The sequence below is a fragment of the Sceloporus undulatus genome, chromosome 2 (genome assembly GCF_019175285.1).
Source record: "Sceloporus undulatus isolate JIND9_A2432 ecotype Alabama chromosome 2, SceUnd_v1.1, whole genome shotgun sequence".
Classification (NCBI taxonomy): Eukaryota; Metazoa; Chordata; class Lepidosauria; order Squamata; family Phrynosomatidae; genus Sceloporus; species Sceloporus undulatus.
This window is the reverse complement of record NC_056523.1, coordinates 18,769,242-18,787,306: the sequence shown is the minus strand read 5'-3', so window position 1 is coordinate 18,787,306 and position 18,065 is coordinate 18,769,242. Positions and strand designations below refer to the sequence as shown.

The window sequence follows — 18,065 nt, the reverse complement described above, 5'->3', positions numbered from 1 at the left end:
TCAGCTCTAGGCAACAGGAAATGGGTGTGTCAGGCAAACCTACTCCAGCTCAGCTAATAAAGTGGCTCAACAAACCAGTGTTTTTCTTCTCCACCATTGAGAACTTAATGAGAATTTTTTCAAAAAATATTCGTTTCAAAAGTCCCACTTTTAAAAGGTTATGTTGTCTCTCCCTGTCAGCAGCTAGAGAAGTATTTTTCACAGATTTCCCAAATGACAATAAAAGACAAGTTGGTGCTAATTTAATTTGCATTTCAAAGTTAATTACCATGTCAATAGGAAGTTTGGCAGGGGTTTAAAGAAGGCACACACACACACACACACACACCCAGTTGCAGCCCCAACAAGAAATGGTAGAGTTGGGAGGGGATCCTCAAGGACCATCCTGTCCAACCCCCTTCTGCTGTGAAGGAATACATAGGAATACATAGGGTCCTAGAGGACATATAGTCTGTCCCTCATTTGAACATCATGATGGCCCTGGAGGATGTGACCCACCAAGGGTTCTCTTGGCATAAAAAGTAGTTTTGCCATGGGCTGCCCCTGAAGCTGAGACAGTGTGACCTTCACAAAAGAGAAGGGGGTGGGTGGGTGGACTTGCCAATGCTCTTCTGCCAAGCAAGAATTCTGGCATGGAGGAATCTTAGCATTGGAAAGGATTCCCAAGGGTCATCTCATCCAACCCCCTTTTTGGATACATCACTCTCTCTCATTCATGGTATTCTGAACTCTCCTTGCCAAAAATAAAATAATAAAATGCATGATAGGTTTGCTTTAGCATCACTCATGGATATTCTGAACTCTCCTTTTCAAGTAAATAAATTAATTAATTAAAATGCAAAACAAAAGTAGGTTTGCCTTAACATCACCTTGAGAGTGCTGCAGAGAGAGGTTTGTCATGCCCTGCCTCTGAGGCTGAGAGAGTGTGACCCTCACAAAAGAGAAGAAGGCGTGGGATGGAATGGGGTGCAATGGGAGGGATTCCTAGCATTGGAAGGGATTCCCAAGGGTCATCCTGGCCTTCTACCATGAAGGAGTACCTAAGAGTTTAGGGATGGACTTGAGGCTGAGAGCATGTGACTTGCCCAAGGTCACCCAGTGAATTTCTATGGTGAAGTGAGAGGCTAGAGTTCTAATCCCAGCTCAGCCATGTAAATCCACAGGGTAGAAGGCCAAGATGACCCTCAACCTCACTGCTCTCCCAAAGCAAATTAATACAGATGAAATCCTTAATATGGACCAAGATCCAAACTACACCACAGTCAATTATCTATGGCCAAAAGAGTTTTAAGCATGTGGGTGTTGTGGTGTGTGCTCGTCCTCCCTGCCCTGTAACAATGCAAACCACTTTTGTTCATTAGGACATTCCAATATCTATTTAGTGGGGTGTTTTTTTATATGACTTCATTTTTAGTCCCTGGAAGTGAGGAGACTTTTTTGTACGCTTGCCCAGCCTCTTTCCACCTTGTCCTCTGTCTAGCTGGAAGGGTTTTTAGCACTAAGGAAAGTAGGGAGGAGAACTTCAGAAGCACAGACTTTCAGTAGCATGTCTGCATTAAAATGTAATAATGCCTGATCTGAGAAAGATTTCCCAGGATTCCCTAGCACTGAGCCAGGGCACTTAAAGTGGTCTTAAACTGGATGGTTGCTGCAGTGTGTTTGGCAAAGCCTCTCTCTCATTTGGGTGAGTCCAGATGATTCAGGATCACAAACGTCAGCTTGACAGTCGTACATGTGTACCAACCCCTCAGACAAACTCACATGCTCTGCCAATAGAAAGTGGTTGTATTCTGTCGGGGATGCTTTGATTGAGATTTCCTGCATGGCAGTGGGTTAGACGGGATGGCCCTTGTGGTCTCTTTCAACTCTATGATTCTATGATTCCTCCTCCTGGGCTCACAGCCAGTGCCTTTTTTTCCGGTGAACTCTTGAATTCTGAAAGATGTGTGCAGAGGGATCTTGCAGCACTGTGATGGAGTAAAAAAGGAGCAGCACATACACTTTCTGAGATTCCATCTACTTCCTCATTTGTTTTCTCTTTGACAGATGAGTCAATTTCCCTGACTTTCTGTATCCAGTCCAAACATATTGGAATTTTATTAGTTTCCCACTTTCTGGGCAGTTGCAGTACTGATTCCCTCTGCAAACTGCCTTTAATCAGATTTTGGGAGAAAGGTGAGATATAAATCCCTTAAATAGACAAATAATCCCAACATTTGTTACTTTCTTAGGCTGGTACTGAGCATTTTTCGGTTTGAAATCCTACCCAGCCTGACATTTTCGTAAACCCCATTGATCTTGAGATGACGTTTCAAGGCAGAGGATGTTCTGGAGGACCGTCTGGCCTAGTGGTTGAAGCATCCAACCACGACTTTGGAGGCCAGAGATAGATTCCATGCACGGCCATGGAAACCCACTGGGTGACACCTTGGATGAATCACATTCTCTCAGCCCCAGGAAACCCCCTGATAGGTGAGCCTTAGAGTCGCCAGGGATGAGAAAGGATCTGAAGGCAAACATGACCAGGAGCCATTGAAAGTATTCGATTCTTCTCTGTGGCCCCATAGAACACACACTCGGTTTTATAAATTCTGCCACTCCATCATGCCTCTTTTCCAGTCGATCATCAACAACATCAACCTCTTTGGAGGTCTTTAAGCAGAGTCTGGATTGCCAACTGTCAGGGATGCTTTGATTGTGAGTTCCTGCAATGGGGTTGGACTGGATGGTCCTTGGAGTCTCTTCCAAATCTTTGATTCTATGTTGCTGTTTCTTGTTGTGTGCCTTCAAGTCATTTCTGACTTATGGCAACCCTAAGGTGAGCCTATCATGGGGCATGTTTCTTCAAATGGGGGGGGGGGGGTTGCCATTGCTGTCCCCTGAGGCTGAGAGAGTGTGACTTGCCCAAAGTCACCATCCTGATGCTTACTTTGTTTTTTATTGTATACTATTTAGTATTGTTTTAGAGATATTTTAATCATGTAATGATTGTACTCCGCTTGGCAGGCTTTTTTTCTCTCCCCCCCCGCCCCCATATTTTATTTGACCTTTGCTATGTAAAGGGCCATGCAAACTTTACAGTGCTCTATAAACAAATGTTAATACACCCAGTGGGCTTCCATGGCCAAGGCGGGCTTTGATCCTTGGTCTCCCAGAGTCCTAGTCCAATGTTCAAACCATTGCAGACTCTAATGTCTGAAATGGTTTAAACTGATTTTGTGTGGGTGTGTTTGTGTGTGCCCTTGAGATCTTTGGCTGCAGAGCCAAGGAAGTCATATTTTAAATAACTAAAGATAAAAGAAGTGGCCTCTACCGTGACAGTAGCAACACACTTGTTGCAATCTTGCTGCATTTATATAAAGGGCAAGCTTGTCCTTAATTTGCATAATGCGCGGGCTTTCTTTTCCATTCTGAAACTGCAAGTGATGATGCCTCCTCCCAGCCAGAGGTTTTAGTTTCTATTTAGTAAAACGTGTGAGGGGCAGGAAAGGCTGCCTGGGGCGATTATAATGGAACAGCATGTCCCTGGATGGATCCCTTTCTCCAAGGTAAGAAAGGAGTTCTCTTGATGCATTGTTTCTCAAAAATACAGTAATTCATGTCTGCTTTGGACTGAATCCTATTGTACTCATTTAGGGAAGGATAACTAGAGGTCCATCCATGTGCCAATTTACAATCCTAAAAAGAACTGTAAAGGAGTAAATATCATTGAAAGGATGGGGGTACAGAATTTGAGACACACAGCTGGGTGTTGTGGGGTCACTTTCTTTGGATGTTTTCATAAAGAGTCAGGACAGTTACCTGTTGGGGATGTTTGTGGTGCAGATCCTGCAAAGTGAAGTTGTTTGTGTGGCCAGACCTCTATGGGGCTCCTAACATTCCTCCATCGTGGGTGCTTCACTCTGTTTCAAAAATTGTTTCCTGCTGTTGTTGTCATATATAGAAGATGTAATCCATATTTACTATCTAGTTGGTCATCCATGCCAACTAGATTTCTGGTAACGTTGTAAAACTGTATATTTAGAACTTTTTGGACTGGCATATGTTAGGCTGGAGAGCCAACCTCCAGCCTAAGGTGCAGTGGTTTGAGTGTTGGACTACGACTCTGGGGACCAGGGTTTGATTCCCCGCTTGTTCCTGAAACCCACTGGGTGACTTGGGTAAGTCACACTCTCTCAACCTCAGGGGAAGGCAAGGACAAACCTCATCTGAACCAATCTTGCTAAGAAAACTCCAGGATAAGTTTGCCTTGGGGGTTGCCATAAGTCGGAAAGGGCATGAAGGCACACAACAACTACAAGTGTTGTACAATTCAACACTAAGCAATGGGGGGAAAGTTGAAGGCTTTCATGGCCCGCATCCATAATTTTTTGTTGGTTTTTCAGGCTATGTGGCCATGTTCTAGAAAAGTTTATTCCTGACATTTTGCTGGCATCTGTGGCTGGCATCTTCAGAAAACCTCTTCTAGAACATGGCCGCATAGGCCAAAAAACCCAACAAAAAACAAAGCTTTGCTCTAGTGCCTCAACAAACTCCCATGTAAAGGATTCCATAGCATTGAGCCATGGAAGGTAAAGTGGGGTCCAACCAGATGTTTTCTGCAGTGCAAGTGTTGCAGTTTATATGAGAAAATTTGGTAGTCATATAGTAAGCATAGCAGCATATCTGAGCTTCTGGTAAATAAACAGGATACATAAGTAAGACACGGTACACACCACCCCAAAGAGGCGGCCTGCACCTGCCCTTTTTCTGTGGCCTGGAAAAGGGTTGTCCATGGGGCTTCATGCCCCCGGACACCACGGGAGCCATGAGGAGAAAGAGGCGGCCTCTTTCTCCCCAGGATCATTCCCGTGGCTGTGTAGTTGCCATGAGAATGAACCGATACCAAAAAGGAGCTCCGTTTCAGAGCTCCTTTCCATGCTGCAGCCAGGCCACTGTAAGCGGCCTTGGTGGTGCAGAAACGTCACTGTGCTGTTTGGGTGCAGCACCTGCGTGATGTCATCACTGCATGTAGTCCGTGAAGACAGAACGCCTCCATGATGCTGCCACCAGCACATGTTAGGGTTAGAGACAATGTGATTGGTGTGCGGTCCCTAACCCTAAAATCACAGTGGCCACGCCCCTTTTTGCCCATCTGTCTCGGGCCAAAGGTTAAAAAAACAAGACTGATTTTATTGTTACCAAGGATTCATCTAGGTTCTAGGAAAAATAAGCCATTTTATTTATACTAATACTTCACACATGGATCCCCAGAGCTGATCCTCATGCATGGAGGTAAAAAGTAAAAACATCCAACAAGAGATGTGAGGTTCCCTTTGAGGTCTCCTGTCTTGGGTTATTGGGGATGATGGTTTGGGTTATAAAATGTATGGAATAGTCATGTTGTAACTGGGAGAGTTCTTGTCATTGCAAAAACAGTTTCTGTTTAAAGGCTAGAAGTGAGAGGCAGGGAAGGGGAGAGGCAGGCTATTTGAGCCTCAAGGTTGCTCTCCTAGGGATGGAATAGAAAATTGTAAAAAAAAAATTTTTTTTTAAATAAAATTTGAAATTTTAATATAAAAAAAATTGGAGCCTCTCCTTTTTCCTCTCATTTAGCTTCATCCCACTGCCACCATCTCATACAGCATTTTAAAGGGAAGCAGATGAATGTCACAGTCCATTTTTACCAAAAGGTAGGTGTTTGAAGAGCAGTGGTGTCATTCCCCCCCTTTAGGGAGCAACCAGGTGTGGTCCACACACCTCTGCATACCCCCCCCCCAAATGATGCCATTTCTTAATACGTCCTTTTTGGTTCATCAATGGAGCCTGGTTATGGAGTACTGTATACACTCATGTATAAGTCTAGAAATTTTAGTCAAAAAATTGACCCCAAAACCTTGAGTAGACTTATCTATGGGTCAATATGTGTACTATACTTTAACTCTTATTTAAAAAGGAGCCATCCCCTGAGGAATGTCAAGGGATCTAGGAGTCCTAGTAGACCACAAGTTGCACATGAGTCAATAGTGTGATGTAGCAGATAAAAAGACCAATGCTATTTTAAGCTGTATCAATAGAGCAGGGGTCGGCAACCTGCGGCCCACGGGCCGGATGCGGCCCGCCAAGGCCTTCCTACTGGCCCCTGCGCAGTCCTGCCGCTGATTGCCGCCGATTTTCCCCGTTTTCTCTCCGCTCCGGCCGCCATTTTGTTTTTCAAAATGGCGGCCGAAGTATCGCGTGACCTCAGGATGGCAAAGGTCACGCGAGATTTCGGACGCCATTTTGAAAAACAAAATGGCGGCGCCCATGTAGGAGGCCTGGTGCAGCCCCTGTAGCACTCCAACAGGGTTCCAGGGGCTGCAGCAGGCCTGCAGCAGGCTCCACCTCACTCTCCGCCCTCCTCCTCCTCCTCCCTAAGAGCAGGGAAAGGAGGAGGAGGAAGAAGGAAGGAGTACAGAGCGAGGGAGCCAGAGCAGCAGCTGCAGCCATCTCCTCCTCCTGGCTCCACGCCATGCCTTTTTCGCTGGAACTCTGAATTCTGAACGCTTTGTGTAGAGGGATCTTTGCTACAGCACTGTGATGGAAGTAAAAAGGAGCAGCACCTACCACTTCTGAGATTCCATCTCCTTCCCATTGGTTTTTCTCTTTGGACAGCTTAGTCAATTTCCTGACTTTCCTGTATCCAGCCAAACATATTGGAATTTCTCGTCCCACTTTCTGTGCAGTTGCATTACTGATTCCCTCTGCCAATGCCTTTAATCAGGATTTTGGGATACAAGGTGGCGCTCTACATCCTTCACAGACAAATATCCCAACATTTGTTACTTTCTTAGGCTGGTACTGAGCATTTTTCGGTTTTGCCAACTACCCCAGCTGACATTTTCGTAAACCCTCTGATTCTTGCGAGACGTTCCAGCAGAGGAGTTCGGCGGCCAGTCTGGCTCTGGGAAGCATCCAACCACGCCTTTGGCGGCCAGAGTCTAGATTCCCTGCCAGGCATGGAAACCCACTGGGTGGCCCCCTTGGATGAATCACATCTCTCCGCCCCCGGAAACCTGATCCGGTGCGCCTTAGAGCTCTTCCAGGGCGAGACAGCGCTCTGAAGGCAAACATGACCATGGAGCCACTTGAAAAGTATTCGATTCTTCTCTGTGGCACACCCTAGAACCACACACCCCGGGTTTTATAACATTCTTGCCACTCCATCTCAGTGCCTCTTTCCAGTCGATCATCCAACAACACCTCAACCTCTTTTCGGCCGGTCTTTAAGCAGAGTTGGATTGCCAAACTGTCGGGGATGCTTTGATTGTGAGTTCCCTGCCATGGGTTGGATGGATGGTCCTTGGAGTCTCTTCCAAATCTTTGATTCTATGTTGCTGTTTATTGCTTTGTGTGCCTTTCAAGTCATTTCTGACTTTATGGCACACCTAAGGGTGAGCCTAATCATGGGGCATGTTTCTTCACAATGGGGGGCGGGGGGGTGCCCATGTGCTGTTCCCTGAGGCTGAGAGACGTGTGAAACTTGCCCAAAGTCACCCATCCTGACTGACTTACTTTGTTTTATCTGTATACTACTATTAGTATTGTTTTAGAGATATTTTGATCATGTAATGACTTTTACTCCGCCTTGGCGGCTTTTTTTCTCTCTTCCCCCCCCCACGCCCCCATATTTTATTTGACCTGTGCCTATGTAAAGCGGGCCATGCAAAACTTTACCAGGGGTGCTCTTAAGACAAACTGTTACCATACACCCAGTGGGCTTCCCGAGCCAACGGCGGGCTTTGATCCTCTGGTCTCCCAGAACCGCTCCTAGTCCAATGTTCAAACCATTGCAGACTCTACATGTCTGCAACCTGGTTTTTAACACTGATTTTGTGTGTGTGTGTTTGTGGTGCGCCTTGAGACTCTTTGGGCTGCAGAGCCAACAGGAAGGTCAATTTAAACTAACTATAAAGATAAAACTAGAAGTGGCCTCTACCGTGACAAGTAGCAACACACATTGTTGCAATCTGGCTGCATTATATAAAGGGCAAGCTGTCCTTCATATTGGCATACATGCGCGGGCTTTCTTTTCCATTTTGAAACTGCAAGGATGATGCCTCCCCCAGCCCACGGAGGTTTTCAGTTTCTATCTTAGTAAAAACGTGTGACGGGCAGGAAAGCGTGCGCTGGGGCGCATTACTAATGGAACAGCATTTTGTCCCTTGGATGGATCCCTTTCTCCAAGGTAAGAAAGGAGTTCTCTTGACTGCATTGTTTCTCAAAACAATACAGAATTCAGTCCTGCTTTGGACGAATCCATTGTTACTCATCTTAGGGACAGGATAACTAGAGGTCCACTCCATGCTGCCAACATTTACACATCCTAAACAAGGACACTGTACAAGGAGGTAAATCATCATTGAAACGGATGGGGGTACAGGACATTTGAGTCCACCCACGCTGGGTGTTGTGGGGTCACTTCTCTATGGACTGATTTTCCATAAACGAGTCCAGGACAGTACCGGTTGGGGAGGATGTTTGTGGTGCACGCTCCTGCAAAAGTGAACGTTGTTTGTGTGGGCCAGACCTTCTATGGGGCTCCTCAACATTCCTCCATCGTGGGTGCTTCCACTCTGTTTCAACAACTGTTCTGCGTGTTGTCATCTATCGCCGATGTAACCAATTTACTATCTTGCTTTGATTGTGAGTTCCTGCATGGCAGAGGGTTGGACTGGATGGCCCTTGTGGTCTCTTCCAACTCTATGCATCTATGAGTCTATGATTCTGTGATTCTATGAAGTCAATCCTTGAAGTGAATGAAAACAGTCAGTTCACAAGATGACAAGGCTGGCGAGAACTGTAGTCTAAAACAACTGGAAGGCAGCAGATGGGAGAGGCTTTTTCTGAGTCAGAGGAAAAATGTAAAGAGAAGAAAGATAGTGGTATGCATGGAGATTTTCAGATAGGCAAAACTGATGGGAGCATCCCACTATGCTCCTGTCACTTTTGTCCATCTAAAAATCTCCTGTTTTGTTTCTTTGCTGACAGTTTAGCAGCTGCCAGATTTCGCTATGTGGTGAGTTATCATTACCTTTGTTTTAGGCCAGTGGTTTCCAACTGTTGGTCCTCCAGATGTTTTGGACTTTACAACCCATAATTCCTGTTGGAGTAAAACTTGGAAACCACCACCTTAGAGAACTGCTAGAAAAATGGCCAAATTGCATTTTTGCATGTTTCACTCTTCAAGAAAAAGATATGTTTACACATATCTAAACCTGCATCATGCTCATCCAATGAAAACCATAATGTTTGGAGAAGAAATGCCCATCTATAAGTAAGAAATGGAAGTAAAATAGCATGGCTACTGGTGTGTGTTTTTTTAAGTTGTGAGCCAATCTGAGTCCCTTGAGAAAAGGACAGGTGGCCTTCAAGAATCAAAAGAATATTTTTTAAAAATCAAAAATTGTGAGAGAGAAAACATGTTTTTCAAGTGTTGAGAAAACCCATGGAAAATAATATTTCAATACAGGAATATTAATTATGCCATGGAAAATGTTATAATTGAGAAACTATTGTACACAAAGTTTGCACATGGTTGATTTAGTCAGAAAACAACATTTTTTTTGCACAGAAAACTGCATTATTTTCCTCAGTGTGAATAATTTACATGCCTCAGTTCCTTAGCCTCTGCTCACTATTTGAATACGTTAAAATTATTGTTACTTGGGTTTAGAAAATCATAGGATCAAGAAATATTGTGGCAGTCTAGCAGAACATTTTCTATTAGATGCTATATTACCTTTATTGTTGCCATACTTGTTTTAGGGCAGGGGAGCACTTTTAGTACAGCATGAACAATAATTATTCTGTTTACAGGCTTTTATTCAGACTGTTATTGGAGAAACACAGTTGTTGTGGATTGGACTGACGCTCACATTCCCTGAAAGAAAGTGGAGCTGGGTGGATGGCTCTCCCTTAGATGAAAAACAGTGAGTATTTCCCACTGACACATATGGCAACAATTGATTCAGACAATCAGTTTCCTCAAAATCAACTGGAGCTGAAGGGAAGTTTTTCTGAGATCATTCAGAAAGACCAAATGTTTTTCTCTAGTAATGGGTTTCTAATGCTATCTTCAACACTCCTCCCCCTGCAAGACCCAAAACATGTTCCCCTTAGGTGTTGTCACCTCATTTTCTATGTTTTCTAACATTTTGTTCTTTTGGGAACAAAATCATACCACCCCCACCCCCCTATAATCAATATCTTCCACACACAGTCTAATGTGGTTTTAAAAAAGATACTCCTTTCAGTCTATATATGGACATCAACTGGTGATGTGGACTGACATATTACCTGTGGATTGGTCTAATTCCCTCACTCTACCTGACCTTTCCTGCTGTTTCCAGTTGTACTTCTGCTTTTCACCTTCTACATCTTCTGGAAAAATTCCTTTTCTTTTTTAAAAAAACTCTCCATATTGTTAGCATTAACACAGCAAAACTGAATTTATCTTGTCAGTCGATGACATTTGGAGTATGGTACTGTGGCTTCAGGGGGCTTCCTCGAGCTATTGTTCCTCCTCTTACAATACCATAGGGTTCCTCCTCCCTCCTTAACTCTTTATTCCCATATTTGTGCTAGATAACAGATAAGAAATGGTGAAAAGGTGAGACACTGAGACAGAGGAAGAGACAGAGAAGATTTGGTGATCTAACGCTAATAGTTCCCCACTTCAATACATGGGAAGAGGGGAAGGAGGAGGAAGATATTTTTTTTAAAAAGATCCATGAAGGTTAGAAAGTTAAGTTTCTAAGTCTGGAAAGGGTGCTTATACACAATCCTATCAAGAGGCAGAGGAATCTGCAGCAGTAGATTTGACCTTCTTTTCCAAACTGCCAGCAACCTTCTCTTTTTTCCTGCAGATTGCAACAACTGGGTCCAGTGGAAGCAAACAGCTGTGGGATGCTGAATGGACACAAAATTATTACTGAAGCCTGCAGTACTGTGACCACATGGGTTTGTGAGACAGAAGCTTTCGATATAAGTGGTAACTGGGGCTGAACCTCAGTTTTACATTGGGCATTTAATACAAAATATAATTGGCTTAGTGGAAATAAATAGGATTAGTGTTTTCTTCTCTCAGTTAACTTTGCTTGTTAAATTTGTAGTTTGGTCACTGCTGGAAGCATTAGTTTTCAGTGGACCACCAGATTCTCCCATGATGCCTCATTCTGAACAGTTCCACAACTTAACATGGAGTTGTCAACTCTTTTGCACCAACAACACATCAAATGCCTTTAGAGCTATCTGAGTTTGTGGCCTTTGCAGTTTATGGATATGAATTCCACAATTTACCTCCGAGAGTAAACACACATACCCTTCTCTTTATTAAAAAAGTTTATTTATTATAACCCTAATATACATATAGGCACACCATACATAACCATACATACCCATATATAACATATACAAGACCTTACATAGCATACTTAACATGTACCCTACCTTACATACCATAGGTTCATACCTTCAAAGACATAAAACGTAAACATATAAACATAAAACATAAATATACAAGCAGGTAAACCCACAGAACTTTTCCTATATATCCTTTTCAACTTTTATTGCTTATTTTTTCCTATCTAGAGCAGATTTATTTTTGCCCAGCTTCAACATAATTTGACCAGATCTTCTTATTTCCCCCTTTTGTCTTCCTAAATATTTTTGTCCAATTCCCTGATTAACCTTCCAAGATCAATTGTATCATAACGCTTAATTTTTTACCCTTACTCATTACTGCTTTAACCATTCCTTTCTTTCTATACTCAATACTTTCCAGCATTCTATATATAGATTTGAGTATCTATCTATCTGTGTGTGTGTGGGTTATACACACACCTACATATGTATCCAAACACATTACCAAACATTACTATTGATTCATTTATTCAATTTTTTCTTTACTTTTTTATCCAAAATTTTACTTACGTCCATATTTATCTATTATATTATTATACTTTTTATTATATGTTCTGTAGATTTACACAGCGCTGGTATGTACATACAAAACAAAAAAATCTAAAAAGTGAAACCTGCCAATGGTTGTACATTCTAACAAAATACATATAAAACAATATATATAAAATAGAAATAGATAAAGAAAGCAGGCAACAATTAAAAATCAAATATCAATCAAATGTCAGATAACAATCGGATAAAGTTTCACTTAGGGTGGAAAAATAAATGCACAGATATAGGATGGGGGACACCTGGCTGAATGATACTACATGTGAAGTGATCTAGGAGTCCAAGTGACCAAAGTTGAACAGGGTCAACAATGCAATACGCAGCACTAACAAGGCCAATGTGATTTTAGGCTGCATCAATAAACGTTAGTGCTAGATCAAGGGAAGTAATAGTGCCACTATATTCTGTTTGGTCGCCCCACTGGAAATTGTGGTCCAGTTCTGGGAAACCATATTTAAAAAGGCGTGTGGAGAAACTGGAGTGTGTCCAAAGGAGGGGACTAAAATGGGAAGGGTGGTGGAAACCATGCCCTGATGAGGAGGAGAGACTTAGGGAGCGGGTATGTTTTAGCCTGGATTAAGTGGATTGCCCTGTTTAAAAAATTGAGGGAGGGATGTCATATTGAGGAGAGAGCAAGCTTTGTTTTTGCTGCTCCAGAGACTGGACCCCTGAATATGGATGCAAGCTCCAGGAAAAGAGATTCCACTCAACATTAGGAGGAACTTCCTCACAGTAAGGTCTGTTCGATGTGGAACACACTCTTTCCTCGGGAATGTAGTGGAGTCCCCTTCCCTTAGAGGGTCTTTAGCAGAGGGGCTGGATGGCCATCTGTCGGGGATGCTTTGATTTGGATTTCCTACAATGGCAGGGGGTTTGGACTGGATGGCCCTTGGGGTCTCTTCCAACTCTACAATTCTATGATTCTATGAGTCTATGTTGTGTTCTAAACTTATTAAGAATATTTAGAATATTAAGTTTAGAACACATACCCATTTCAAGGAAAAACAAACCTCACCCTGAAGGATATCCCAATTTCTCTTTCTATTTGGTGAAAACAACGGGACCCTACAACTAAATGGAGCTGATCAATTCTGGTGTGCAAGACCTCCGAGGCAAGAGGAGACTAGAGGAGTCTGGTCAGCAAGCCAGGCTAGAGAATTTCAAATGGCTCAGTTTGGCTGCAGGTCCTGTCAGAGCAGGTTGGCTGCCTGGTGTTGCTTGCAGGAAAGGATGTGTGTCATACTCCATTTGATCTATTACATACATCAGGCTTATTGCAAATCCAAAGTAGTTCTGTGCTACACCTCGAAGCAGTGGCAGTGCCTTCACTGTTTAAATAAGCACAGTTTCCTCCTTTTCCAATCACCTTCAGGTTGCTGTAAGGAAAACACCACAGAAATGCATCAATCAAGGGATGCACCTTCCTGAAACACCCTGGAAAAATACAGCCCAAGATAATTTACAAGGGAATATCACATACAAGGGGACATTCAAATTCAACACCCATGCAACTTTTCAGAGTTTCAATCTATTATCAGAATTTTAGCTTGTTAATATCTGCATTTCTTAAGTAAAATCTTAGAACTTGCTGGAGTGCAGCTCAGTGTGAAGTCGAAGGCTTTCATGGCCAGCATCCATAGTTTTTTGTGGCATTTTCTGGAAATGCCAGCCACAGATGCTGGTGAAACGTCAGGAATAAACTCTTCTAGAATATGGCCACATAGCCCAAAAAAACCCCACGAAAAACTATGAAAGAGATTTCATCAAAACATCCGGATTTTATTTTTATTTTTTATGAAAGAGCTGTTTGAACAGAGTGCCTTGGAGTGTGGTTTTAAACAGAGCCTGGATGGGTATCTTTCAGGGCTACTTTAGTTGTGTAATAGATGGCCCTTGTGGCCCCTTCCAACTCTCTGGGCTGGAGCAAATGGGCAGGAAAAAGTGGCTTGAACATGCTTTTTCAGAAAGTGGGTCGAAACCCCACAGTCCACTCCCAAGGCAGCCCAAATGCACATGGCCCAACTGCACAAATATACCTCCTGTGACCTTCAAGTATCTCCCACATCTCACCCAGATGCCATCCCATTGGATGGCCGCACCTTTGATCATGCACACATGCAATGCTTTATTAGTCAATGGCATTGGAGCATCAGAGTGCTGAACAATCATGGATCTCCCATAAAGGTGCCTTTCAACCTCTTCACCTCATGCCCCCTGTTGGACTGTCTGGTTTATGTATGGTGTAATTAAATCCATTAGATTTGTCACTGTTTCACTTTGTTTGCATTGTAGCAGCTCCACACTGGCATCAGGCCATTTATTTCCAGGTGCAAAAATGTGCATCTTCTGCACTCTCCGGCTTTTAGCTCTAGAGCATGGCTTTGTTCCGGTTTCCACCCACTTTGGAGGCATGTGTTGTATGAATCTGCCACCTTCAGAGTGATAGCAAGCCACTTTATTTGGTCCATCTATTCCACCCCTATGATTCTGTGATTCTATCATTTTAAACAGTCTCTGAAAAAGGTTTTGGGAGCATTCACACGCTGAAATGCATTGGACCTTTTAAAAAAACTAATAAAATAGCCATATTTTGGGCATCTTGCGATGTGTCCCCAGTTTCTTCTGTAAATCACTTTGGAATCTTGTACTTGAACTTAATTTCAAAGATATCTTCTCATTTATTAGGAAGGACATAGCTGATCAGGGACTGTCTTTCTGCTCAAGTTCCTCCACATGGAAGTATGGGAGGTACAGTTTGCTAGGGAACAAATACCTTCACCTCTTCCTGCCTCATGATATTCCATTTTATTTCCTCTCTCTCATCCATTTTACTATTGTCCCTTTCAAAGCTCTTTGCATTCTGTGCTTATGGGATATGGTCAGCTCTTGACTAATTTGACTCCTCTCAGGAGTGAAATTGACTAATTGATTCCCTTTAAGGTATTTTCCTCAACATTTTAATTTTTTAATTTATTTGTACAGTTATGTGTATGAGGATTCTCTTGAGCTCTGATAGATATCAATGTCTTCTCTTGTGTGCCTGAGTGGTCCATTTTGGTTACATAACTTGAAGACCAGGATTAGTATATAGGTATGGAAACTCACATTGTGTTTTCTCCATTTATCCATTGCCAGAGTTGATCTGGGTCTTTCTTGAAGCCAATCCAAGATGGGACTTTTCCTTTGTAGTGCATTACAAAATCCTTTCAATAATTAGAAATGTAGGAGAATTAGTTTGCAATATTGCACAGGGCAGCAAATCATCAACTCATACATATACAAGACACTCCAATGATGTTTAAAACTGGCATTTACTTGTACATATCCCTTGAAAATTGTTGTAATCAATCATGCACTCTGTCTCTATAAACAGAATAGAGCTCATGTGATGGTTTTTCAATGAGCCCTCAGTTACTGCACAAAGATCTACTTTAATTGTTCTTAAACATAGATACTAACCTATTGCTTCTGTTGAACTCTGACTACTGTTAGGGGAAATTGCATCCATAACTGAAAATGTACCAGATGCTGCAATGGAAAACAAATGTAACCTGAATTCAAAAGGTGCCATGAGGAGTGTGCAAAACTCCTAGCAGTAGCAGAGTACAGGATCACCAGTTTAGTTTAAATACTGACCACACACAGACACTGTTGATATTATTCCAAGTCCTTGGAGGTTCTTTATCATAAGTTGCAATAATAATATTTTAAAATATGTACAAGCTCTCCTGATGACTCCTCTCAACATTCACAGTCTGCAGTATAACAATCTGACCAATTCCAACCATCAACTCTTACCAACCACTATTTACAACTGACTATTTTTATGCATTTAGTCTCAGTGCAGTAATATAGAGTGTTGGTAAATGGTTAACACCAGTTTCTACTTAACATGATGCAATCCCTAGTGCACGCCTTTGCATCATGTCAAGTGCTGAGACTTAACAATCTCAGCAGTCTCAGCCATACAAAATATTTTTACCATTGTTTATAAGAACATTGGTCTAACAAGAGAATGGTGAAGTGAGGGGCAGGCTGGCAGAAATGTTTTAATATGAAATTGCCCAGGCATTATATGGATGCATCATAGAGGTTTATCAGACGTGAGTTTTTGGCGATTTTTCCTGCCTATCGCACAATGTTAGCGTCATGAACGTTGTGCAATAACGCAAAAGCGCGATGTTCTTCCAGACGCCATTCATTTCTATGGGAGCCCGTTGTGCAACGCTCCCATAGTTTAAGCGTCATTCCTCCCCCTTTTGGGCATTGCGGGTAAAAGTGGAAGCCAGGCCATGGTCTCGCGTTATCTTGCGAAATGTGTTGCTTGCGAGAAATGGTTTGGTGTAGTAGGCAGCAGCGACAACGTAATGCTAAAGTTACTGATTGCAAAGTCCCACAATGCTGGGCTGCTTTTGACCCCAATTCCCTTCCGGTGGCCTTCCTTCCTTTTCCCCCCGGGGAAGGGGGGTTGCTCTGTCTTGCATGAACACCTAAGAGGCTTCCAATGTAAGGAACCCCCAGGGTCATCCACTCCAAGCACTGCTGGAGGCTGCCCCATTCCTCTTTCCTCCGCATGGACACCTGAGGCTGCAAATGAAAGGGGTCCCTAGGGGTCATCCATTCCAGCCCCATTCCTCTGCCCTGCAAGAACACCTAGGATGCTGAAATTTAAGGCCCCTAGGGGTCATCCATTCCTAGCCCACATTCTCTTTCCTTGCATGACACCTAGGAGGCTGCCATCTGAAAGGGGCCCCTGGGGGGTCAACCATTCCCGCCCCCATTCCTCTTTCCTCGGGCATGGGACACCTAGGAGGCTGCAAATGCCAATGGGTTCCCTAGGGTCATCCCATTCCAGCCCCATTCCTTGCCCTGCAAGAACACCTAGGATGCCCTAGACAATTTACAGTGTCCCCCTAGGGGTTCCATTCCAGCCTCATCCTCTTTCCTGCCCAGACCACCTAGGAGGCTGCCACTGAAGGGGCCCCTGGGGGTCCTCCACTTGCATATTCAAAGGGCCTGCGTGACCATACATGTATGCGAAATCTATAAACTATATATCATCTTATGTTATGTATATGTGTCATACACACACTATTATATTCAAAATGGCGCTTTCCCCAGGGGCCCATCTGCACCTCCCTTCTGCCTGCCACAATCCATCATCCACTGCCTTCTCCTATGCCCCTATCTGCCTCCTTATTTGACCTGCCACCATCCCATCACCCACTGCCTTTCCCCAGGGGCCCATCTGCACCACCCCCTCTGCCCTGCCACCGATCCCCCATCATCCACTGCTTTCCCCAGGGGCCCATCTGCCACCTCCCCTTCTGAATGCCACCAATCCCGCTCATCCAGTGCCTTTCCCCAGGGCCACATCGCCACCTCCCCTTTGCCTGCAAACCGATCCCCTATCCCACCTGTCTCTTCTGGCTCCTAATCTGCCCCCATTATTTCACCTGCACAATCCCATCATTCCACTGCCTTTCCCCAGGGGCCCATCTGCATATTCAAATGGGCATGGTGTGAACATACAGTATGCAATATATATATAACTATTATGTATATGGTATATATATCTATATATTATATCATACATATATAATTCAAATGGGTGCTTGCTATACATAACATACATGTATGTGAGTGGTGTGTGTTGTTATATATTTATATATATAACTCACATACATGTATGTGTATATATATATATGTGTATGTATCAATACATATTTATGTGAATATTTACTTATAAACAGAAAGAGATAGATAGATATAGATTAGCTATATAGATGCTATAGATATATGTATATATAAATATATATAGATCGATGTATCAATACTGACTGCCCCCATTATTTGACCTGCCACCAATCCCATCATCCACTGCCTTTCCCCCGGGGCCATCTGCACCTCCCCTTCTGCCTGCCACCAATCCCATCATCACATGCCTTTCCCCAGGGGCCCATCTGCACACACTGCAGACAAAAACAGGAAACAGGAAGGGGCTTCTCCCCTTTCCCCTCTTCCCCCCCGGAAGTCAGAAACAGGTCAGGGCATGCCACCAAAACCTCCAAGGT

The 18,065-nt window shown here is 43.3% G+C and overlaps 2 protein-coding genes across 2 annotated transcripts in view; one reads left to right on the top strand and one right to left on the bottom strand.

Annotated features, from left to right (window-relative positions):
• LOC121924382 (killer cell lectin-like receptor subfamily F member 1) overlaps positions 1-11,409 on the top strand; it is a 111,413-nt gene extending 100,004 nt beyond the window's left edge. Inside the window, exons 5-6 of the mRNA XM_042455817.1 lie at positions 9,838-9,950; positions 10,887-11,409. Coding sequence (XP_042311751.1) covers positions 9,838-9,950; positions 10,887-11,025 — 252 coding nt within the window. The 3' untranslated portion in view covers positions 11,026-11,409. The remainder of the gene's footprint in view (positions 1-9,837; positions 9,951-10,886) is intronic.
• Positions 11,410-12,818: 1,409 nt separating this feature from the next.
• Positions 12,819-16,193, bottom strand: LOC121920286 (C-type lectin domain family 2 member D-like). The gene is made up of 3 exons (XM_042447415.1): positions 16,095-16,193; positions 15,097-15,194; positions 12,819-13,367 (listed from the first exon to the last, which is right to left on the bottom strand). Exons 1-3 carry the CDS (start codon positions 16,191-16,193, stop codon positions 13,229-13,231), a joined length of 336 nt encoding a protein of 111 aa, XP_042303349.1. The 3' UTR covers positions 12,819-13,228.
• Between the last annotated feature and the right edge of the window lie 1,872 nt (positions 16,194-18,065).